Genomic DNA, 22,618 nt, shown 5'->3' on the forward strand with positions numbered 1-22,618 from the left:
ATTATTCTCATTCATTTAAGTAATTATAAGGCTAGGCCGCTGCGGTAAAGCTGAAAGTGCTTTTTATGTAGTTCCCATATTTTGAAACAAATATTAACACGGTAAGGAATAAGCAGGTGAAAATTGAGATGTGAGCTTTGATAATCAAATTGCGCCCTTTCTTTTCATTCCATTTACTTAATATGTCATTATGATCCTCGGAAATTATCGACATGCATAGGTACTACGATCATATTGCCTTTATTTCTCTTATTGTTTGCGCATACATTAAACACCATCATATTCACCATTTACCCACCAAGAAGAATCACCAAGTATATTACAGGCAAATCAGTAAATTGGTCAAAGAAAAGAGTATTTTATTTTTATGTGATAAACTGAGTAGAGCTGAACATCACAATCACGAAGCTCCATATTCTTCCAAATATTTTCTCATCAAAGTTTATTCTTTTCCGGTTCTTGAGTCTCATTCGCCGTGTTGTTTTCATCTTGGTTAGTATTTACAACAATAGACCTATGAGGAGATTTAGAAGAGATATTTAGAAAGTGGTGATTAAGCTTAAGGCGAATAATTTGTTTACGGATTATACCTCAGGTGATCATAAATGCAGTGGAATTGTTTTCATGTGCTATCGTACTTTATGTATACATCTTTCCTTAAAATTCAGTCTACTAGACAAACAGCAAAGATTCATCATTTTGCACTAAATTCTATAGTTAGCTGAAAATTAATATAAGTCGAACTCTCGAAGCAGCAATTTAAGAAAAAAAAAAAAAGAAACAGATGACTGAAACTGAAATATCCAAGCCACTAAAAATTTGCCTATTTAAAAGCATGCATAGTTATAAATATAACCAGGAGCGAGGGTTTTGGTGAAGTTTAATCATCTGCAAAGTCTTTCATTGATGTCTTTTTTCATCGATTGACACTTTTTTCGCGTCCAAAGTCCTGTTCGGCTTTTCTTCCCATCAAAGAAGATATTTTATTGATGAATGTGATTGACTAAGGCAAGGGGTATTCGAATCAAGTCTGAGATACCTACGCGAAAAAACTACGCTTTCTATGATAATAGCCCTCCCTTACTTGTCCACTCCTCCCTTTATAGAGACAGTTCAAACTTGTAACTTAATATTTCCGTGGTAGGTCGGAAACGAACTTAAACAATGGGATTTATGTAAAAGAAACCACGCAAAGTTTTAAGGTGATCGTTCTCTCGGCAGCTATAGTAAGGGGGTGACCAGGTAGTTGACTTTGACTCAATATGCAGATCAGACTCGTGTCATGCCCAAGAAAATTTCCTCTTCTGCGGTGGTTTTTCATAGATTGATATAATCTGTAAGATTCCATGCCAACGAAACCAGCTTTATATCTGATTGATTTGAGCACCCATTACATTTTCTGCGTTTTCGCTTTGTCCTTGCCTGCAGCGGTTTACAGACACCGAACTCGAGAGGGAAACTATTGTGACATTTGTGTTTTGATGTTGGAACAAAGGGTGCACTTGTGTTTGAGAGACAAAGCAGTTGCAGCTCCGAAACAATGCAGACAACGCCCTGCGATATACTGGCATTCGAAAACAATATATGAAGAAATTGACGACCGAGTTGCTGAACTGCAAAAGCTTAATTAGGAATACGACTGACACAGGTACGCTTCTACTACATAGAGCGCATTTATGAATAACAATGACCAATACTTGGAATGGCATCCACGTTAAAATGAACATGCCAGTTATTAGGCACACCGTCTTGGACAGTCTGGCTTCGCTCCTTGCTCTGTAACCTCGGAGTGGTCGAAGGGTTTCCTCACGCATAATGACGCAATAAGCAAGACACATCACGCACAATGGTGTCGACAAGCTTAGGATAATAATGGACAAGAACTGCTGTATTGTTATGACGGCCGACTGTAGCAGCAGGCGAGAAGACGTCACGGCTACTGCTAGAATCCATGGTATTATCAGTGCAAAGGTGTAACTGCATGAGGTCAGAAGTCGATGGCGTAGAGGCTGGGCAATTGCGCTCAGTCTTTCAAGGGATATTAAAACCAAAGTAAACACTGACGAAAATCCAGTGAACATGTCCACGTAATCAAAAGCAAGTACTGTAACAAGTTTGTTTCCAGACATGAAGATGATCATGTAAATAGGCATTGCAAAAACACCAACCAAAAAGTCCGCAATGGCTAAACTTATCAGTAAGTAATGCGGACGTTTGCGAAGCCTGCGCTTGAGAAGGATCATAATGGAGAGACAGTTTCCAGTGATTATCAGGAAGGCAACTGCTCCAAAGCAGATACTCCAAATAATGTTCCATTGGTTGAAGTCCATTGTGTGTTCTTTTTTGAATTGATCTCTGTAGTAATGAGATATAAAGAAAAGAACTTTACTTTTTGTTCGAGGAGTTTGTGGAGAAAATCTCCGGAGTCATGTCTCAAGGGTATCGAGTGGAATGAATGCCATCTGGTAAATTTCTTTACGAGCTAATTTTAATGAATTAGCAAATACATCAATAGTGATTTGAGTTATAATTTCGTGCCAGTGATTCGATGTTTTCTTTTCTGTGTTTCGCCTGGGCTATAACAACAACAAAAAAATACAGTATCTTGTTTGCATATGGCCGCTCAAAGCACCGTCGATCAACAAAAGGAAAAAAAAATTAAGAAAAGAAATATTTCAAGCCATACATCAATCATCTAGCCAGACAATCAATCAGTAAAAAGGGCAGGAGAAGAAATCTAATAGAGAATCGACACACCCCTCGATTAATCGAATTTTACCCTGTTGTCGTTTTTTTCCAACGCAGGTTTTGTTATGCGACTAAAAGAGGGAAATGAGCATAGAATTGTGTTAGTTTTGTTAGTTGTAGGGTGGCCTTTGCCCAAATTTTCTAAAATAGCACGATCTTTGTGACAAGCTCAGAGACTCAAATATTGCTGTCTTCTTAAAAGCAGTCCCAAGGAACATAAAGCGCACAGAGTTCAATTTTAATGCGCTATATAAGAACTTATTATTAAAATTAAATACTGGGTTTAGTCTATACTAGAAAACTAACGCCAGAAAAGCGTTTGGGTCACCCAGAACGTCAACGTATCCTAAAAAGTTAAAATGAGCTACAATATTTGTCTTTATCGAAGGCGTCAACGATGGCAAATTGCTTGAGCTCCACTTATTTTCGCGTTTCTGAAATTCATACGATTTCCAATTTACAGACCTCTTATTTGGAATGATTGATCAAAAAAATAGTTTCAATTTGTCCACCTGTAACTTGTCCTAAAATAACTCTTTCCCAGCTATGATCAGAGTTGAAATCCAAGATTTGCTTATATATTGTTTTAGGTACGTTTATATAAAATCTTACCAGGATTATTTACGAGCACTTGCCACTGTTCAGCAGATCAAACAGACTATATCCATCGTCTTCTCGTTATCATTAAACGGCCATGAGTGTACAAGCCACATCAGGCATGGTCAATAGCTTCTGATGTGATTCCAGGGCAGCAAAATGGCCAACGTATCAGCATTAGCTCAGCGGATTCGCTAGACTACCATGGAGTGAACTTGTTGAAGCGAGTCTGCATGGGTGATGAAAAGATCTGTTTACATAGCTAGAGCAAATATTTTTCACTTTATTATCGCAATTATTATTGACGGGACCTTTGATAGAAGTATAGGAAAATTCTTAAAGGTAAATATGTCAGATCCTCTCATCCCTATGAGCGAAATTTAGAAGGAAAATAAAATGACATTAAAGAGTAACCTTTTAAAAGAGGGATCCATTTTAGAGCTTCCCTTGCTCATTACACATACCAACAGCAGATTGTTGAAGCTATTTGAGATATTTTTTTTTCTCTTGGTTTTAGGAATTCTCAGCAATATTATCTGTGCAGATTGGAAAGCGTCAAAATACGTTGTTGACTAATTTGCATAAAATGACTTGTATCAGACAATTTACTCTGACCTTTCTACAACACTTGGATGTTTTTTTGTAAAACACTAAACGTTTTTGTTGTGTCGAAAATCATTACAATACAAATATTGGACGGAAAAGGCAATCAAGAAAATGACATAGTGCCATCCGGTGAAAAAATATTTTTTTGCCAAACTTATGTTTAATCACAGGAATAGGTTACTAGTCTACGCAAGGATTAAAATGTCAACAGATAAGATATGGGAAGCGATGTTTACATGGATAGACTCACCCTCTTAGAATACAATCAATTAAGATGATAATTGGAAATCAAACAAATATTTGATTTATCGCCTTCAAAGATCTCCCTTCTATTGTGGCTTACCAACTGTGAATCTATCTCGGATATTACTATATGTACCAAAACCGAGCAATGAGGTAAATAAGTGGGCATTAACTTTTGGAATCACGGAAACATTGGTTGATATAATGAAAAGAAACTGAGAAAGTCTCCCCCTCCTGATTTGCTTGGATTTCCACCCGAAGTTCAACTTACGAAACACAGACACAGGAAATAATTTTATCTGATGAATTTTATTTGCTCTTACTCATTGCAAACGAAGGCAAAACGAAGAAAAATAAAAGGCAAATTTTCCGTGAATTCCTCATCATTTTCACTAGAATTCAAAGAAAATGATAAGGAATTCATGGAAAACTCACTACATTTATAAATACATTGGTATAAACCATGCCATTATCTGCCTTTCCTGACCACAGCGGAACATTCGATGACAGTAACTAAGAAGGTTGTTTGCTTTTCGTTGTGCAGAATGACAAGACTGAAAAGCACTGAAAAGCACTAAGCGCTCTTGGCCGAGATCATGAGAGGCGATACATTTTAATTCGCAGGGGCAAGCTAGCTGACTTCCGTTTAGCCAAAAAAGGTCAGGAGTAAGATAACATTACAAACGTACCGTAAAATATATTGGAACAAAAGCGATACAAATGTACTTAAAGATGGAACAAATGCTCGATTGTGAAGACAATCTGATTGATGTTTTCTACTTGTCGTGGATTTTTTTGAGAAAAGCAAAATGTTTTTCCATAGCCTTCCCTTGCTTTCAGCGTTTATTTTCATTGATGTTCCTTCAGTGATATGTGCACGTTTAATTGGTTAATCGTTAGCCGAAGTAAAGAAAAGATAATTATGAAGTCCGGCTTTCAGCTTTAAGCTATCACCTCAGCCTACAGTTCATCAATGAAATATTTGGTATAGCATTTACATGAACTTTGTTAAAGATACAAATCACATTGATTCTGAAACCCCTTATAAACCTACAACGCACGGGCGACGCCTCAATCCAAACGGTCAGTCCACAACCTTACAATCCTTGCACAACATTTACCCCACGTTACACATCTGATAAATATATGTGCCGGAGAAAGCTACTTTGTATTTGTGCATGATCCTCGCAGTAAAGAGCACTATTTAAACAATAGTGATTATCAGACCTGAAAAATTCAGCCCTATATGGGAATCGAACCACTGACCTCTGCGACACTAGTCCAGCGCTCTACCAATCAAGGTAACAAGCCATCTGGTTGGCCTGGGTTGCTTCCGTTGGCTTGTTAACTCAATTGGTAGAGCGCTGCACTAGTAACGCAGAGGTCAGTGGTTCGAATCCCGTACAGGCCTTAATTTTTTCAAGTCTGATTTTCACTATTGCTTAAATGATAGTGCTCTTTACTGCGAGGCCGATCGTGCACAAATACGTTTCTATAACCGCAGTTCAGATACATGAATTTCATATACTCGTTGTGTCTAGAGATACTTTGAAAAGAATCTCTATTTCATGACTGCATTTAATGGATATGTCCATCTTCAAATAGTTGTTCATGTTGTAATAAAAAGATCCCAAAAATGGAAGGAACGCAATGGAAATTACAGAATTATTAAATTGAGGCTTCTGCAGCTGAACTACTAGGTTAAAATTAATTCACCTTGAAGGTCGAATATCACTATGTGTTTAGCTGTTTTACGATTACAAAACCTTTTAACTGCCACATAGTCTTTCATTTAAGTACCACTGCCGTCAAAATCAGAGATCGCACTTATTTCATCATATTCTGCCCTTGCTGATACGTATCTCGTGCCACGAACATTTTCCATCGTTCAAATGATCTTGACAGGCGAAAGGTCTGTTTGACCATGAGCTCAAACTACTGATACACTTACGAAAGTTATACGGCTGGAACTTTTTCTCAAACTTCGAGAGCTCTGAAAAGCAAAACACTTCCTTCGAAGATTCGATGAGTTCAACTCTGATAGGACGATGTTTTCGGTTCCCATACAAAATCGTAGATTTAGTGATGAATAGGAACCTAGAACACCATCCACTGCACTCAGTGTGTCTCCTTGAAGGTTTCTGAGGGAGATATCCTTATCATTGTTATGATTATAACTTCGCCTTCCATTAAAAGCCTCAAAAATTGCCTTCCTGAATTCAGGCATTCTTAACGAGTAAATAACAGTATCTATAAAAGAATTGAAATATTGTAACAGTTTAATGAAGTTCACTGCATCGTATCAAACTTTCGGTTAGGATTTTGGCTGGACAATAAGTCAAGCTCTCGCTCCTTTTATGTCCTTATCTATTGTTCGAAGGAAAGGGTTTCTATTGTTCGCAAGACAAAGGTTACCAGTCACCGGCGCGTCTACGTAGCCAGCTCACCAAGCGCGAAATTCAAATTTCTTCGGAAGCGATTAGTGTTACAAACACAGCCTTTGTGGGGGAGGGTGTGGTAATGATTGTTGCAGCCTAGACACATCTAAAGGGGATGGAGTGGGGAGGTTTGTGACAAGAAGAGCAAGGTCTGGACGACAAGCAAGCGAAAAATTACGCCTCTGAATGTTGATTAAAACTTCTCGAACACTCGTAAACCATTACAACTGCAGCTTCTTCCTGAATTCAAACTCTCTTAGGCTAAATACAACTTATACAAGTCATTTCAACTTTTTCGGGCCCATTCTCGTTCCCAAAGCCCTTTTCGCTTCTCTCAGACGGAGCCGGCAAAGAGAAGCGAAAACGGCTATTGGGACGAGAATGTTTCTGGCCACGATATTACTCTTCCCAGTGGACCGCTGCACCCAACGAATTATTTTTACCGCTTTCAGAGTAATGTTCTAAGTTCGCTTCGAACCAATCACGTAGTACATGTAGTGATGATGTAAAAATGTATTAATAAACTTGTGCCTGACTACCTAATCGAGAAATTTACTATGCGTTCACAAATTAACACTAGAAATACTAGACAACGCGATCAACTGAACGTTCCAACGGTCCTTCGCCTACCACGGTGCAAAGCTCTGGAATGATCTAACAGACAATGTTAAATCTTCAGAATCGATCAAACTTTTTAGGGACAAAATTGTTAACCTGCTTTTCTCTGATCAATCTATGAATTTGTAATTAGTATATGATGTGTGTATGTGTATTTCACTTATTTTTAACGCTATTTATTATATTAGTTATTTGGTAATTTATTTAGTTATTTTCGCCATTTAGTAGCCTTGTGACTGAAAAACCATTTTTAGGGAGTTGCAATAAAGTATGTATGTAGGTCTGTAAATGCACCTGACTTTTACGTATTACGTGATGTTCGTTGAAAAACGTTACTCTAGAGCTCAAGGTGGCAAAAATATTCGTGGGTGTTGCAGTCTACTGGGAAGAGTAGTAGCGCTTTCGCACTCAAACTTGGAAGTTATTTGTATTTGAATAACAAACCGCTAGTTCACTGGAAGTTATTTGTATTTGAATAACAAACCGCTAGGTCACAGTCGAATCATTAAACTGTCTGTTAAGTTGGCGCGTTATCATGCTAAGAACTCTAACAGTGAAACAAAGTTTAAATCCTCCGCTTTTCCCTTTCGCTCATTTTCCTTAACTCCATTTTATAACGTGCAATATGATTATAAAACTTGGCGCCAACTTACGATACACGGAGGGCGGACAGTAAGAGCTGATTATGAAAATTAGCTCTTCTTTAACTAACTGCGTGCCGGTAATTTAGATTATTCAACCACTGGCGCAATAAATATAAAAGAAAACATGTAGTCCGCAAGCCGAAGGGAACAAAGAAAGTGTGATTTCACACCTTTTTACGTTTGAGTGACCTCACTTTTCCTTCGTCTTGCGCGCGAAACTTAGCACTCTAACAGTGAAACAAGGCTCTATCCCTCCGCTTTTTTCTCTTCCCCCGTTTTCGTTAACGCCATTTATAACTTGCCATGCGATTATAAAAGTTAAAAAGAGAGCGTTTTTCTCTGCCTATTATTGTAGGGACCTGTTGTAGTCACGCCCAGTCAACGTTTATAAATAAAGGGAGGCGGCAAGCGGACAGACTAGTTAAGGGTATTCTTCTAAGTTCAACAATTGCATAGAAAGGCTCCCAAACCTAATCCAGAGTCATAAATCGTTTTCTACAGTTTGCGACTGTGCGTGACGCTAACAATTATGAGTAAGTTTTACGAAGTACTCAAAGTACTCGACAAGCGCACAGATGCCCATAATCGTGTCCAGTTTCTTGTTTGCTGGCGCGGTTATGGGAGAAAGTACGACTCTTGGGTGGATGCGGAGGACATGAACGAGTACCTAAAGCAAGTGTTTCGCACTCGACATCAAGATAACCCTGACTTGCTGCAGACCTTGAGCGTTCTCATCGCCGAAAAGTTGAAAATGAAGAAACCACCGTCAACAAGCATCGTGAGACGGAAAGGGGCATGTCTTGCAAAAGCGTACTACGTACAGAAGGCACTGAAACGGCAGCCACGTGACCATAAACATTCCAGTCACAAGGAGCAGTGTCTTTGCCAGTCGATTGTCTCGTTCCCTTCCAACTCCTTCATAACCTCGAGAACGAACCCTGACAAAGAGACCCATATATCCAGCGGAGGTCCACAGAGCGGTGAGTACAATGTCAAGAATAGCGAGGTAAGACACTACGTTGTAGCGATAAAGCAAGTCTATGATGGATATGATAAGGGCATAAATCCACGCTAGACCAACAAAACAAATGTAGACTCTTTTCCTCAAGGTGCGGTGAAGCAAAGGCTACCCAATGGCTAACAGCCCGCTTTCAACCGAAATCAGTGCCAACGTGAACACGGAGGCCAATCCGGACAAGATGTCCAATGATTCGTAGATGTGATAGATAGCCCCCTTTATTATGCTTTTTTTTTAATGCTTAAATAGATGCAAAGCCGTATGGAAACTGCTCCAACCATCATATCAGCTATAGCGAGGCTTGTCAGAAAGAACAGAGCACGTTTACGAACAAGTCGCTTGGCTGTAAACGCTGCGATCGCAAGAGCATTACCAGCCACAATAATTATAGCGAGAAAGCCAAAAATGGTGCTCCATGCAATATGTCTTTCTCGGAGAAGATGATTTCTTGTGTCCTGTTTAGAAGTGGTGTCAAAAAGCTTCCCATGTGGAGTAAATTAGATCTGGAAAAGGAACAAAGAGTTAATCTGTACTTCCGAAAATAATCTTAAACAAATACAGTGGAAATACAGACCTCATGATTTAGAAGTTTCTCTGCAAGCGACAGCCTCGATAGTACAACAGGGAATTCTCGGAGGACTTTATCAAGTGAAGGTCTCTTGTTTTTATTAAAACATGCGTTTTGACACTTTGAAGGAACGCAGAAAGCCTCACAACCACCTTTTAATGAACTTATACCAAAGCATTAACTCTGCCGTTTTCCGTTAAGAGAGCCTGATAAAAAAATACTTATGGTTTGAAATTAGCTATTTATATTCAAAATATTATATTACCTTCCTTAGAATTAGTGAAAAAAAGTACCAAAAATATCTCAAGCTAAAAATAAACAACCAAACTAAAACCAAACGACAATCATAAATCCTTAAATAAATTGATTGAGTCTCAGTGTGTGTTATTTGCCTCATTTTCTTATATAACATAAGCATTATGCGATTATGCATTCTTTCCATTTTTGGGATCTATTTCTTACAACACGAACAAGCAGACTCGAAGATGGACAAGTCCATTAAATGCAGTCATGAAATAGAGATTCTTTTCAAAGTAGCTCTCTTCGGCACATGATATGTAAATGTTTTGATAGGTGTTTGCCATTTCGGCGCAAGTTTGTTCTATCGTCATGCATGTTCTGAGACGAAAGATCAGAGGTTACGTAAACTGTTAGAACTTTCAGTGCAGCATAGAACAACTTCAAGATTAAAAGTCTTGTAGCTAGAAATTACATTTTTCGAATTCTGAGTTTTTTCTTATGTACAAGAAAGTTGGATAGATTCAACTTTTTCGTAATTTGTTTCATAATGTTTTATCTATTTGATGCATAATGTATTTTTCCCTTTTTTTTAATTAAGAAAAACTACTGATTGGAAATGAGCAAGTTGGATTTCCACCAGTTTAATTTCAAACTATACGTCAGCTCAACTGTTGTCATAGATAATTTTTTTTGATCACAGGTTGTTTTTTCTTTCGGCATGAAAAGCCACCGGTTACCTCTGCGTCAGTAAATGTGGTTAAGCGGCTTGGCGAGCATTCATATAATTATGAAATAAATACAAATATTTCCATGATCATGATCACTGTATTTGACGCTTAGGTTTCATGTGTACTGAAGATACATGTACAATGGCTCGTGAAATCATTAAAATGTATTTTTTCAGTTTTGTATTATCTGTTACACTTGTAATTCATAATTGCTTTTTGCTTAGATATGATCCACTTCAGCTCTTAAGCAAATAAATTACATAAAACATCTCGGAAGTGAATTCAAATAATCCATGTTGGCAACATGCTTGCTAATGTTACACATATTCATTACACACTATTTCACTCTCAATTTATTGGCGACCTAAACAAATTTAGTCATAAAAAGATAGAACTTTAAAATCAATAGAGTCTTAAGAACACCGCTATTCTTTTTTTCCTTTCTAAATATCGTGTCCTTCAAGATTTAAAGGCAGCATAAAATTAAAAACACATCGGTTTCATTTCTAAAGAGTCAATTAAAATCAGACATCTTCAGGGAAGCATTTGCAACCCTTCTCTACGGGAGTTTTAAGCCTTTTTTAATAGTAAAGAAAGAGTGAATAATGATTTCATAGGTAGTGATTTGACTTTTTCTTGGATGAAGTGACGTACAGAGTTAAGAGGGCCAATCTTGTAGATATCATAAAGAAAACACTCGGGTTTTCCCACCGACGCATTTCTCATTTTAATGGATCATAAGCGGAAATTGGGCGACTTAAAGATCAGCAAGACGCCTAAAATGCATTAACGTTTAAACAAATGATATCTTCCCGCAGCTGTCTACCGTTACGAAACATGTCGTGAAAAATTCATGGGATTTATGTACTTTATACACAGTTGTCACGAATTCAAAACCTTACTTAGATTATAATTCAGGAAGAAGTATTAGATGTTCTCCCAGAATTAAGGTAAGGAGAGAGTTAACTTTTGCAGATGGAACGAAATACATCAGTATACATGTAAATGTACCCCAGATATAGAGTAATGAGATCCACGATCGGTTCCATGTTAGGGAAGATGGTGTTCATTACTGAGTGCTGAAAACAAAGATTTAGTTTCTGTTTGAATGAAGCTAAGTATTAAGGTTCAAAAATTAAATAATTGATACATTGCGTTTCATTCTTTTTTATTATTCCCTCGTTTAAATTTTAGTTTTTAGAGATACATCTTAAACAGTCTGGTGAAGCAAATTAGCTGTCATTTTGATTATACGGAAATAGCTCTATAAAAGACAGAGAAACATTTTGAACAGTTATACAGTGCGTGATAGCCGCCTTTGCAGGCTCACGATACGGAGACGTAGGTGGCTTGGAATTCAATATCCATTCTCGGCAAGTTTAAATGTATTCAGCTTTTATACATCTTCTAGCTGGAAGCTCTTAATGTATCGTGCATTTTAGCGAATTTCGATAACGTGGACAATCATGGCCCTACGTGATATTTTGACATCGAAACAGATTGAAGAAAGAAAATTGAAAATTGCCAGGTGTCAGATTTAAAACTTCGATGAATAATAATCGCTAGTTATCCTCGTTTTCTACCATCATAATTAAAAAATAGGACAAAGATAAAACGCGCGTTGAGGTGGAGGGCGCCATTAGTAGACTCTGGTGATGGCATCAAATTTGGAAACAGATAGAAGATTACATAAGATGCTCCAGCGTCAAACTACTTGGAATCTGCCGTTTAATTATTTTACGAGCACAATGATTGTAGAAAATTATCATTACCAAAGAGATCTATTGTAAGTACCTTTCAATCTTTCAAAAGCTGTATTAATCTAAAACATAAAAAATAAATAAACTCACGATAGCTACCTACATCAAACTTTAAGTAATATTCATTGTGAGAGTAAGACAAATTTTGGTTGAAGAACATACTTCTTGGAGAAGTGTTCAATGGACCAAATGTCCATACGTACCCTAATGTCAATCGGAAGCTGAATAATTGACTTCCAACCCGATCAAATGCGAAGCCTTCAAAAAAACCCTGACTCTACGAAAAATCTGAAAGCATCCGTTTTGCCTACCTAAAGGTCAACCTTGTTACCATGATTATTTGATCTCTGCTCGAGGAATGAGCTTTTTTTTCATGGTGTTTGCTTTGAGGACAAAAAAAATCCATTCACGGTGGCAGCGTTGCCAAGTTACTGACAGGAAATGGTTGCTGTTTGATTTCGAAAGACAACAGAGCTTGTATACTCTGAATCTAGACAGGGGATTTTTTAGCAAACTTCGGAGCTACCCACCCAGAAATAAACCAATATTGAATTCAGATACACCAAAAAAAAAAAAAAAAAAAAAAAAACTAAATGCTAAAATCATCTTTAATTCACCATGGATATAAAAAAACATCCACTCAAAAAAATAACAATTTCAGCATAAAAAAGCATTTAAAATCTTTAGATAGGTAAATTGAGCTTTTGAATATTTTAATAGGTATTAGATTTGCAGTTTATAGGCGATAGCAATCAAATGATATAATAATTGAGGACGTTTGGGTTTGACAAGAAAGTAATGAAATTGCATCATTAGTTTAAATTTAAGCAGCTTTGTGAATTCTCCTTCACGTTTGTCAGCTAAATAGATATCATGAAAGTATAATCTACTTTTCAAGTAATCTTTATCCAAAATCCGGCCAGCAAATCAAGGCATATTGAATCTTAAATCCGTTAAGGGAAATATACCAGAAAACCAAAAACAAACAAAGCCTCATCTTGGTGGCTTCGTTTAAAAGCCACTAAATCGGAATATGATTATAACATCGAGAGAAACACAGTTAAAAGGAAACTCTTCCGCGAATATTCTCAGGAAATACAAAATGTATCGTTATCCGTTTTGACAGTACTTCATTTTAGGTTTATTATTATCATGAATTGAAGAAACATCTACTGAAGATGAGACGTTTTGATCGAACTTCACCTGTGTCAACATTTTCGGCACGAGAGGGGCACAAAAGAGAAAAATTATCTTAAAAGGGTCGCCGGCAAAATGTTTATTATTGCATATATGCATAAATGTTTGACTTCTAATTATCTTGGCTCTATTTTTTTTATCGTTACTCAAAAGGCGGAAAGGTTTCTTTTCTTTACTTTTTCTTGACACGACGAGTTTATGTTCCTGTGAGCTGAATAACAGATTATAATAATTAAAATAATTAGTTTAATGAGTTTTATTAAATTTAACATTTCTATTGTTCTGATTGGCTCACTCAACTCCGGTTATCAACTCATATACTGAGTCACCTTATACTGGAAATGAGTTGCACCGCCTGTTGTAGAGCTGAAAAAAGGCTCCAAACATCCGACATTTAAGATTTAGTAAAATTTGATAAAAAAATCAGGTTGTAGCCTGATAGGTTATGGCAAACTTGGTGCTTAGCGCCTCATTGGCTATTTACCATCTCATATCCAACGTGCGCCCATGTAACAATTGTCAAATATATCTTTATCCCGTTGTGTGCGTTTACATGGTGTGAATAACACAAATATGCTGACGCAGAGTTCTTGTCATCTGTAGGGATCATATAATTCAAAAGTATACAAAAATAGATTGTGAGCTTCCTATTTGTATTTCATAATATTTGACAAAACATAAGAATTTGTGTTTTTGTTCCACTTTGTTTACAACCACACAATGCTAGGTCACTCACATCTGTTACGAAGTAGATGGACAGCAGGGTAGCCAATTAGATCGCAGCATTTGTGAAAGTTAGCTAGTAAAGTCTTTTGGTAATGATTGATCGTCTTGATATGATTATTAGTTTGGCAAGATCAGTTTTCTCACACTCCTAGTGATATGAGAGCGAAAAAGGAGTCGCGGAATCGTAAATGGAAAGGAATGTCAACTTGAAAAAACAAACAGTGCGAATCAATTGTTTTCATTGGATCATGCTATGGAAGTGAATCCCGACATAGGCCGTATTTTATTATTGGACAGTTCGCAAAGTTAATCTGAATTCTACACATCCTCTGGTAAGAAATATCTTTAACCCACATACTGAAAAGTAGAAATAATTTTATAGACCAAGAAAGACTCCTCTTACCCAGGCTAAAACTCTAACAGCGTCTGTAGCTTAATTTACAGTTACTTTGGCATGTATGGTTGTGTACACGTCGCTTTAGACACTCTGCCATTTACGAGTTACCTTATGAATAAATTGTCAAATTTATTCATAAGGTATAGTCAAAGGTTTTGACAATAATTAAGTGTTACGTGCACGAATGACCAACAAATGTCCGCTAACAAAGCGTACATAAAAATAGACTCCCGAGTACGATATATGGCACGCAACAAAAATGTAACAACAAGCAGTTACCCATTTTAACTATTATTTAATTAGTATTACATTGTCTAATTTACTTAGGTTAAAGATTAAGTTAAGCAGTTCATAAAGCAGGCTTACAATCCTTCATGCCGTGTAAGTGTTCGTCGTCTTGATCAACTTCCAATTCCACCATCCGCCGACTGAAGACCACAGCGCTTGGCTTTCTTGATTTATCGCATTCTTTCCTTGTACACAAACTCTTCCGGAGGACTTTATAGTAAACTCTGTATTCTCTATCTTCTTCCTCTCTCCACTATCGTCTTTTTCATCTCTTTCTTCTCTCCGGATATCGCAAGGTCAAAAGGTCATAGTCTCGTCATATCATAGCTTCCAAAAGTTCAGTCAGCAAGCCACGAGGGTAAGCCCTCGGGCAAATGTCTTTTTTGTACTTCTCACAAGCCAGCTTTTATACATTTACTTTAGTTATCTAGAATGTTCTATTACTATTTATAGCGTATTACAAGTTGTACTATTTTTGGAAACTGCTGAGTCACATGAAAGAAGTTTCTGGAATATTGAACAACTATTCACCGAAGTGGAGGTGGTTAATGATGGATATTTACCGAGCCGCGAAGCGGCGAGGTAAATATCCACTGCTAACCACCGACACTGAGGTGAATAGTTGTTTTAGTATATACTAAAACAGTGAGATAATATACACCACCAAAAATTGATTTTAATTCGTACAATTCCAACATTTCAACATTTTCCCGCGCGTAACGATCCAACGCGGCTCGGATCGCGGTAAGTGATTTTTTGTTGTAACAACTGCTGTCTCGTTTTTTCGCTGACAGATAAAATTTCTGAAGACATTTTGTTTAACTCTGGTGGCGACATTTCTTCAAATGGTGTTGCAAACTCTTTCTGTATTTGAAACCATTCTGTAAAAAATACCATTCAACTTCGATTTTCAAGTAAACAAGTGAGGTTACGCAAGATTGATTTGCATTTGTAAACAAAACCTTTTTCATTGGTTTTTATCGATAAACTCCCGGTTACCATTACCTTTAAACACAGCCAAACCAAATTTAGTCGCTTTCTCTGTGTTTTCAGGGACTGCTTCGTTGTTATTTGAGTGATTTCTTCGCTTGTCACGGATGCAAACCGGCACGCCACTTTTTCTCGAGTTGCTCGGAGGTAAATAGCAAAGGATATTCGGAGTTTGACTAGCCAATAAGAGCGCGCCTTCAACGCTATCCACTGTTTTAGTATATACTAATACAGATTATAGATAATTCTAGAAAAGTCTGGGATTGCGTGACAGATTCAGTAAAAATAATTTGATCCTCGTAACAAAGACTTCCTTCGCTTAGCGAAATGTTCGAATTCCTGCCGAACATAACAAAGGAAGAGAATGATTGATTTTAAGGTCCAAGTATTCATTTTAAGAATGACTTTTCCGTCTCCGGACACTTCTTCCACATTAACTCTCTGACGCACATATTTAGATTAAGATTAAATCTGCGCCACTTTTTTACCATTTGAGTTCTTTAAGGGATGTCTTTAATGATTTGTTTGGACAAGGAGAAAGGTTTTGGATGCGCTGTCCTTTAGCTTGCGTCAAAACTGATATCCGGGAACATACGTTATTCATAAGCTTTTGCTATTTTACGAAAAGATACCAAGATAATTAGGTGTTTACAACTGGCAATATCGATCTGGGCGTTCGTTGATGACCGACATATTCGTTTACTTCCTTCCTCAAAGCGTTGGTCGAATATATCACTTTGGTTTTCCATTGTTTCTCCTAATTCTGACTAAGCCTAAAATTGCTTTTCCAAGACTTTCAAGTGCCTTTTATAGGCCTGCACAAACCACACCAATTTAGAACAATTTCATCTACTGGAATGGTGAAATTTCTGAAACTAAATCGACTTAGGTTCTGTTCTGCCGCTTTGACAGATAGAAATGAAGTGTTTGTTCATTAATGTGGGCGAATATTTCCCATCAACAGACTTATCGTTTTCTTCGCTGTCACCAAATTGCCAAAAAATTTAAATTTCAGTGTTTTGTATCATATGAGCTTTCAGATGTACAAACTAAGCGTTCGGTTCCCACAGAACTGAATCAGTTATACATTTAGCGCTTCTGCAAATAATCCCATAATCGTTTTTCCGCGACAAAGGTAACGTATTTATTATTCGATTTAACTTCCAATTCTCGGTATAACAAATTACAGAAAAATAAATTATTGAGGAAGAACATTTTGAAATCAGTCTTTGATGTAGATTTTTATATTTTCCCTTTGTGGAAAAGGAGATATTGATACAACCGCAGTTTATGTAGCCGTAACTGCTTTCAAATATGAGAATATAATTTTATTACAATTCAGTATTTTATGTATTAAGCTAATTTATTCCAGTGACTGTGTGAAATGCTAAACTCCCTTTACTTTGAAATAATGTACAATTGTGTCGTTTAAAGTTTGTTGTACAAATCAGTTTACATTTTAGGATGATATTCGGAGTAAAACTGTAAGCCAGTTTTGGTTTGTTCTGGCTGATTTTTAAATGGAATACACAGCAATTCAAAGCCGATATAATTTTTTATAACTTCAGCCAGTCTATTCTGCTTACATAAATTGTCACCTGGTCAACGCAGATGTAATAATCCTCAGTTTTTTCTTTTCTCTTTTTTTACATTATTTAAATTCATTTTAAACCATGTTGGTAGCACTGATTCTAAGCATGTTGAATTTACATTTTCGAGTTTATCTTCTTTCAAAATCCAGTATCGAAACCTTAAATGAGCAAAGTCTAAAGAGACTAACTAGTACTTCGGCCAGGTCAACGATGATCGTTGAGGAAAACTTTTAATTAAAACGCAAATGAAATTTTAAAAAAAAACCACGCCATTCTTTACCTTTTGTTATGTTAGTTTAGAAACTAAGACGTTTAAAAGGTTCCAAAAAAGAAGGAATACTTTAAGACAAACAGCTGGCTCAGAAATTAGCTGTTGAGTGACTAACTCGTATCGTATCACGAACCGTGGTTTTCTAGAATCTCTCTTCTTTTTATTCGAGGTAAGAATTTCCTACAGAAAAGACGGCTTGATAAGAAATACTGCACTGGTTTATTTTCAACAGTTTTTTTATTCACAAACCCGTCTGATTGTTTATTCATTTACCTCCTTACTTCATTAGGTTATCATCACAACAACAAGTTAGCTTTAGACGCTAACCTCTGAAAGATACGAAGACAAGAATCGCCATAAGTATAGCAGAAAAAATACAGTAAGTGTTTTAGGTATGTTTTGTCTCGCGGGTCTCCTTAGTGTACATTTAAGTATAACTTTACGTCCTCAGAGGGATATTTATTCATACTAAGAGGTAAATGTAAACAAAGGGTGAGTTAATATCTGTTGAATACTACTGGGATTAAGGAGGAGAGAAAATCTTCCAAAATGATCTATACCAAACTGCAAGAATGACAAAATACTATTTTGAAATTTCAAGCCAACTAAAATTTCATAAGATACGTAGATACATTCTGTAAAATTATTTTGAAACTGCTTAATATGTTTAAAATTTTATTCACTTGGCTAAAATCAGGTGTCGATGATTAGTCGAGGCGGGTTTAGTTTGAAAGCAATTAGTCCAACCTCACAATTTTGTCAATTTTGTCGTTGCTTTTGGTAAAGGCAAAGAAATACAGAGATTATTTATCCTTTTACGCTTCTGTGAAGAATGAATCTCAATGATTATCCACAGTAAACCATGTTCTAATGCAAGTTTAGATGCTACAAAAATGTTCACGCTTCCGGTCTTCTCTTACGATTTTCCAGTTTGAGTAGTCGGAAAATGTTAAAAAATAATTTTGACAGCCCGAGCTACTTTAGCCACTAAGGACATCTCAGTGTGGTCGCATTTGTGTGGCGATTTTTCATTTATTGGTGATACAAAATGAGAATTGAAAAATTTTAAGTAGTGAAAAATAACAAAATAAACAGAATAAAAATAACAGCCTGCTGTTAACACAATAGCCACCTACATGTAAGGCAATAAGGAAGATGTTTCCGTGAAGAAGTGGCCGTTGTAAGGTGTAATGTTACGTCTGCCACTTTTCAAGCTAGTGAATTTTTATCAATAAAAAATGCTTGCTGCAGTTTACAATGACGTGAAAATTTTACAAAGTATCAATAACAGAACTAGGAAACCTGGCCGTAAAATCGACTCATAATGGAGCAAGTCCACTCCGTATATAGAAACTCACATAAATCAGGGTCAAAAAAAGAAAAACCTTGAGGCTTAAAGTTTGATCGATAAAAGAAAACGCTGACGATTTTCTGAAGAGTTACACCGGGAAATTCTTAATTACCAATTTCACTTGTGCATGTATTTTTTTCATTCTCATCTGTTTCTTTTATCCCCTATTTTTCTTTATGTCTTTTCCTCCTTTTTGGTCCAGAGATGCCAAGTTCCAAGGATACGGAGACGCCCCTGACCAAGGCAGAGTCCATCGCGTTAACCGCAGCCTTTGGTTTAGTTGCGCTCACCATAGTTATAGGAAACTCTGTGACTATCGCTGCTTTTACTAAAACAAGCCTTAACCGAAGGCCAACCCATTATTTTCTCATCTCCCTCGCAGTGGCTGATTTGATGGTTGGAGCACTAGCAATGCCACTTTATATCTTCCACTTTGTAAATTCAGATTTGTGGAGTAAAAGTGAAGTTATTCAAACTATCTATTACAGTTGTGACGTTGTATCTGGCATGGCGTCTGTTTTCACCTTAGCAGTCGTATCTGTGGAAAGACTGTATGCTGTTGGTTGGCCATGGAAGTATCGTCACTACACTCCGCTGAAGTGTTACATAGTGGCGGTATCGGGCACCTGGATCTTGGCAGTCGCCATCTGCTGCCTCTACTTGTTTTTTCGATTTAAGTTCATCTCAGGCATCGTTCACACAGTAACCGTTGCATCTTTGTCCGTGTCGCTTACAGTCGCCTGCTGCGCCTACAGTGCTTTGTGGCTCCGGATCAAGTATCGAAGACGACGTCGAAGAGGTGTTGAAAAGGACAAAAGGCTCGCTATAACGTTGTTTCTCGTTACAGGGATTTTCATCGTGACGTGGATGCCTTTTGAGGTTATCATTATAATTGTGCACTTTTGCCGCTATTGCAAAAACCCTTCTCACAGGCTCGTTTATGTCATAAAATTACTTCAGTATAGTAATTCGTTCGTAAACACCCTAGTGTATTCATTTCGAATGCAAGACTTCCGCAGGGCTATCCTTAACGTGTTCCGCAACGGTTCTTTGAGTCCTAGGGGCAACATGCAAGTCAGGAACGTGGCAGGGATCACTCTGACATCAGTCTCCAATCTTGTCAACTCCTGTTCAGCGGTAAATTTAAACATCATATACGGTGAAAGACAGTTAAAGAGCAGCAATGGTGCGACAGGGCATAGAAGATTAGCAAGGAGGAGAGCTGATTTATTTCTGATGCATAAAAAAGGGAAGTATTCTCCTGGTAAACTACACGCTGCTGAAAACGTATGAGGAGCTTTTAGATTTATCGCTGCTAACAGAATGGGCATTTTTTTTCGATATTAGTCAGTGCTAGTATAACTTAAATACTGTGAAGTAAACCAAGCCTCTACGGATCCTTCTCTTTTAATATATACTTTAAGGCTGATGAATTGTTGGAACGATATTAACGGTGCCGATCGTTGCGTTTAACCATTTTTTCAAACACTGTTAAATACTTCTGATTACCAGCAGTGCTGGTAAAATATAACATCGAAATAAACAAAATGAGAAGTGAGAGAGGGGGAAGGGTGGGGAGTGGGGGGGGAAGGGTGAGGAGCGGGAGGGAAGGGTGGGGAGCGGGGGAAGCGGGGGGAAAGGGTGGGGAGTGAGGAGAGAGTTCAACTAATTTCAAGTGCTTCAGATAAATGTTACGCCTAAATCATAGAAACCAATCAAAAATATTCAAGTGCAGCACAATAGAGCTTCTTCCTCAATGCCGGTTATAGAAAAATACTAAAGGCGTTTTGATTAAAGTAGGAAAGTGACCATTTTAGACATCGCCAACCAACAGGCGGCACACAGAAGCCAAAATGTGTGCGAAAAGCAAAGTCCGCTTTGAATTTTCTTGAACAAGAGAGGATCAGGTTAAGATATTGAATACAGTGTTGGTTCAAATGCGAAAAAAATTTCATACAAAATGACTCTTAGCCGAGAGCGACTCTAGCTTCTTGAGTTCTTAGCAAACCCCCCTAAGTGCATCCATAACTCAATAGTGTACACTGTAGTGTTTACCATTTGTTTTATAAAATAACATTGATACATTGTATCAAAAGAGTTTCTTTTATTTAACAAGTCTTACTTGACCAGAAAAAAACAAGCGCGCGCGGAAAACTGGTTTGGTCACGTCAGCAGCGTATACCCATGGGCAAATAGTGGACGCTGAATTGACCAATCAGAGCGCGTTTAACTTTGGTTATGTTATAAAACCTTTTTTGAGTCTCAACTGTGTCTCACTTAGATACCTGTTGTTAAGCAAAGCTCTTTAATTCAATTCATTAAATCTGAAAGCAAGAAATGAATGGGTTACACTATCTCCCTCTGGGTTAGGGCCATTTCAGTCCCTTTGCATCCACTGATTCCTTCTTGCACTTGGTGACCAACTTTGCACGGCTCATTTTTAACCAAAAACGATGTAACTCACAATATTGAAAGCAGCGATGAGACCATTACCATCAAAATATAGAATCATTCCAGACAGGGGTATTTTATTTTTTAGACTAATACAACAACAGTTGCCAATAAATGGAGCTCGTCAATGATATTGTCGTTCGATCTTTCCGTTAGGTGATATTTTAAAATATTGTAATGTCATGCGATGTGCAACCATTTTCAGTCCTAGACTTGAAATGTCTTTAGTTCTTTACCTATCTTGAAAACAATCAATAAAGCTTTTAAATAGAAGCGGAAGATTTCGAAATATATTCATTCTTTATATCTAATACAGCAACCACTGATAATGGGGCACTTAAGTTAAGTCGTCACCAATATTGCCATAGCTTCGCTCGTTTCACTCAATGATATTGTTATCCGAGGAATGCTGCGTATTTTAGTCACCCATTTGAATTTCCTTTACATCTTGTCTACAACGCATATGTAAACTGTCTCCCTAAAAGAAAATCATATTCATTTGATACGTGCGTATCAAGTTCGTTTCGTAGTTTTTGACGCTATGACACATTGTCTAAATCAAATTATGGCATCCAATATTTGCTTCAGTTTTGAGAGGCCAACATAAGTCAACGTTATTTGTATAGAGCAGAATTTTGCATTGCAATGCTTTGGTACTGAAATTAAAAGTGCTTTTGTATCAAATTAGACTGTTCTACTGTATTCGTTTAATTTCCGATGGTTCTATTCTTTGAGGGTTCTTCCCAATCGACAAGTATTTTGAACGTTGGTGATTTACAGAGAGCAACAGTATGAAGATAATTTAAACAAATATTTCCTTAGCGTACACTGTACGCTTTTGGCCACCATACAAGTTTCATGCGCTAATGACGTCCTTCCGCCTCTATCCTTAGATTTTGAAAATGGACTTGAAACTGCTAAACTATACAAAAATAAAAACAAAATTCTTATTCTTGGTCAGATGCACCTACCTTTCTCGCGTCACAGCTTCAGTTGCCATACAAGTGACAAGTAGAACTAATAATTTTTGAAAGGTATGATAATAATTTAATAAATTTGATGAAGTGATTGTATCTGACCAAATTACCAAGATTTCAGAACTTTCAGCTTCAGGAACCTGAACTGAAATAAATTTTCTAGCTCAGAA

At 37.1% G+C, this 22,618-nt stretch overlaps 2 protein-coding genes and 1 pseudogene across 3 annotated transcripts; 1 reads left to right on the forward strand and 2 right to left on the reverse strand.

The window, feature by feature from the left end:
• Positions 1-334: 334 nt before the first annotated feature.
• Positions 335-4,063, reverse strand: LOC148735665 (adenosine receptor A2a-like). Its single transcript, XM_088755578.1, has 2 exons — positions 3,361-4,063; positions 335-2,355 (listed from the first exon to the last, which is right to left on the reverse strand). The coding sequence occupies exon 2, from the start codon at positions 2,328-2,330 to the stop codon at positions 1,365-1,367; it is 966 nt and encodes a 321-aa protein (XP_088611704.1). The 5' UTR covers positions 2,331-2,355; positions 3,361-4,063; the 3' UTR covers positions 335-1,364.
• A 1,994-nt stretch (positions 4,064-6,057) lies between these two features.
• On the reverse strand, positions 6,058-9,623 carry LOC148735666 (adrenocorticotropic hormone receptor-like; annotated as a pseudogene).
• A 1,634-nt stretch (positions 9,624-11,257) lies between these two features.
• Positions 11,258-20,449, forward strand: LOC111329637 (adenosine receptor A1). 2 transcript variants are annotated; one of them, XM_088755253.1, is made up of 3 exons: positions 11,258-11,398; positions 17,959-18,048; positions 19,223-20,449. In XM_088755253.1, the coding sequence occupies exon 3, from the start codon at positions 19,225-19,227 to the stop codon at positions 20,311-20,313; it is 1,089 nt and encodes a 362-aa protein (XP_088611379.1). In that variant the 5' UTR covers positions 11,258-11,398; positions 17,959-18,048; positions 19,223-19,224; the 3' UTR covers positions 20,314-20,449. The 2 variants fall into 2 exon arrangements, with proteins under 2 accessions (XP_088611379.1, XP_022790117.2); XM_022934382.2 differs by lacking the exon at positions 11,258-11,398 and adding an exon at positions 17,526-17,838.
• Positions 20,450-22,618: the final 2,169 nt, after the last annotated feature.

The sequence above is a fragment of the Stylophora pistillata genome, chromosome 3, assembly GCF_964205215.1.
Source record: "Stylophora pistillata chromosome 3, jaStyPist1.2, whole genome shotgun sequence".
Taxonomy (NCBI): domain Eukaryota; kingdom Metazoa; phylum Cnidaria; class Anthozoa; order Scleractinia; family Pocilloporidae; genus Stylophora; species Stylophora pistillata.

Coding starts and splice junctions, on each gene's coding strand:
- LOC148735665 (XM_088755578.1), bottom strand. CDS start 2,330: ATGGACTTCAACCAATGGAACATTATTTGGAGTATCTGCTTTGGAGCA.
- LOC111329637 (XM_088755253.1), top strand. CDS start 19,225: ATGCCAAGTTCCAAGGATACGGAGACGCCCCTGACCAAGGCAGAGTCC.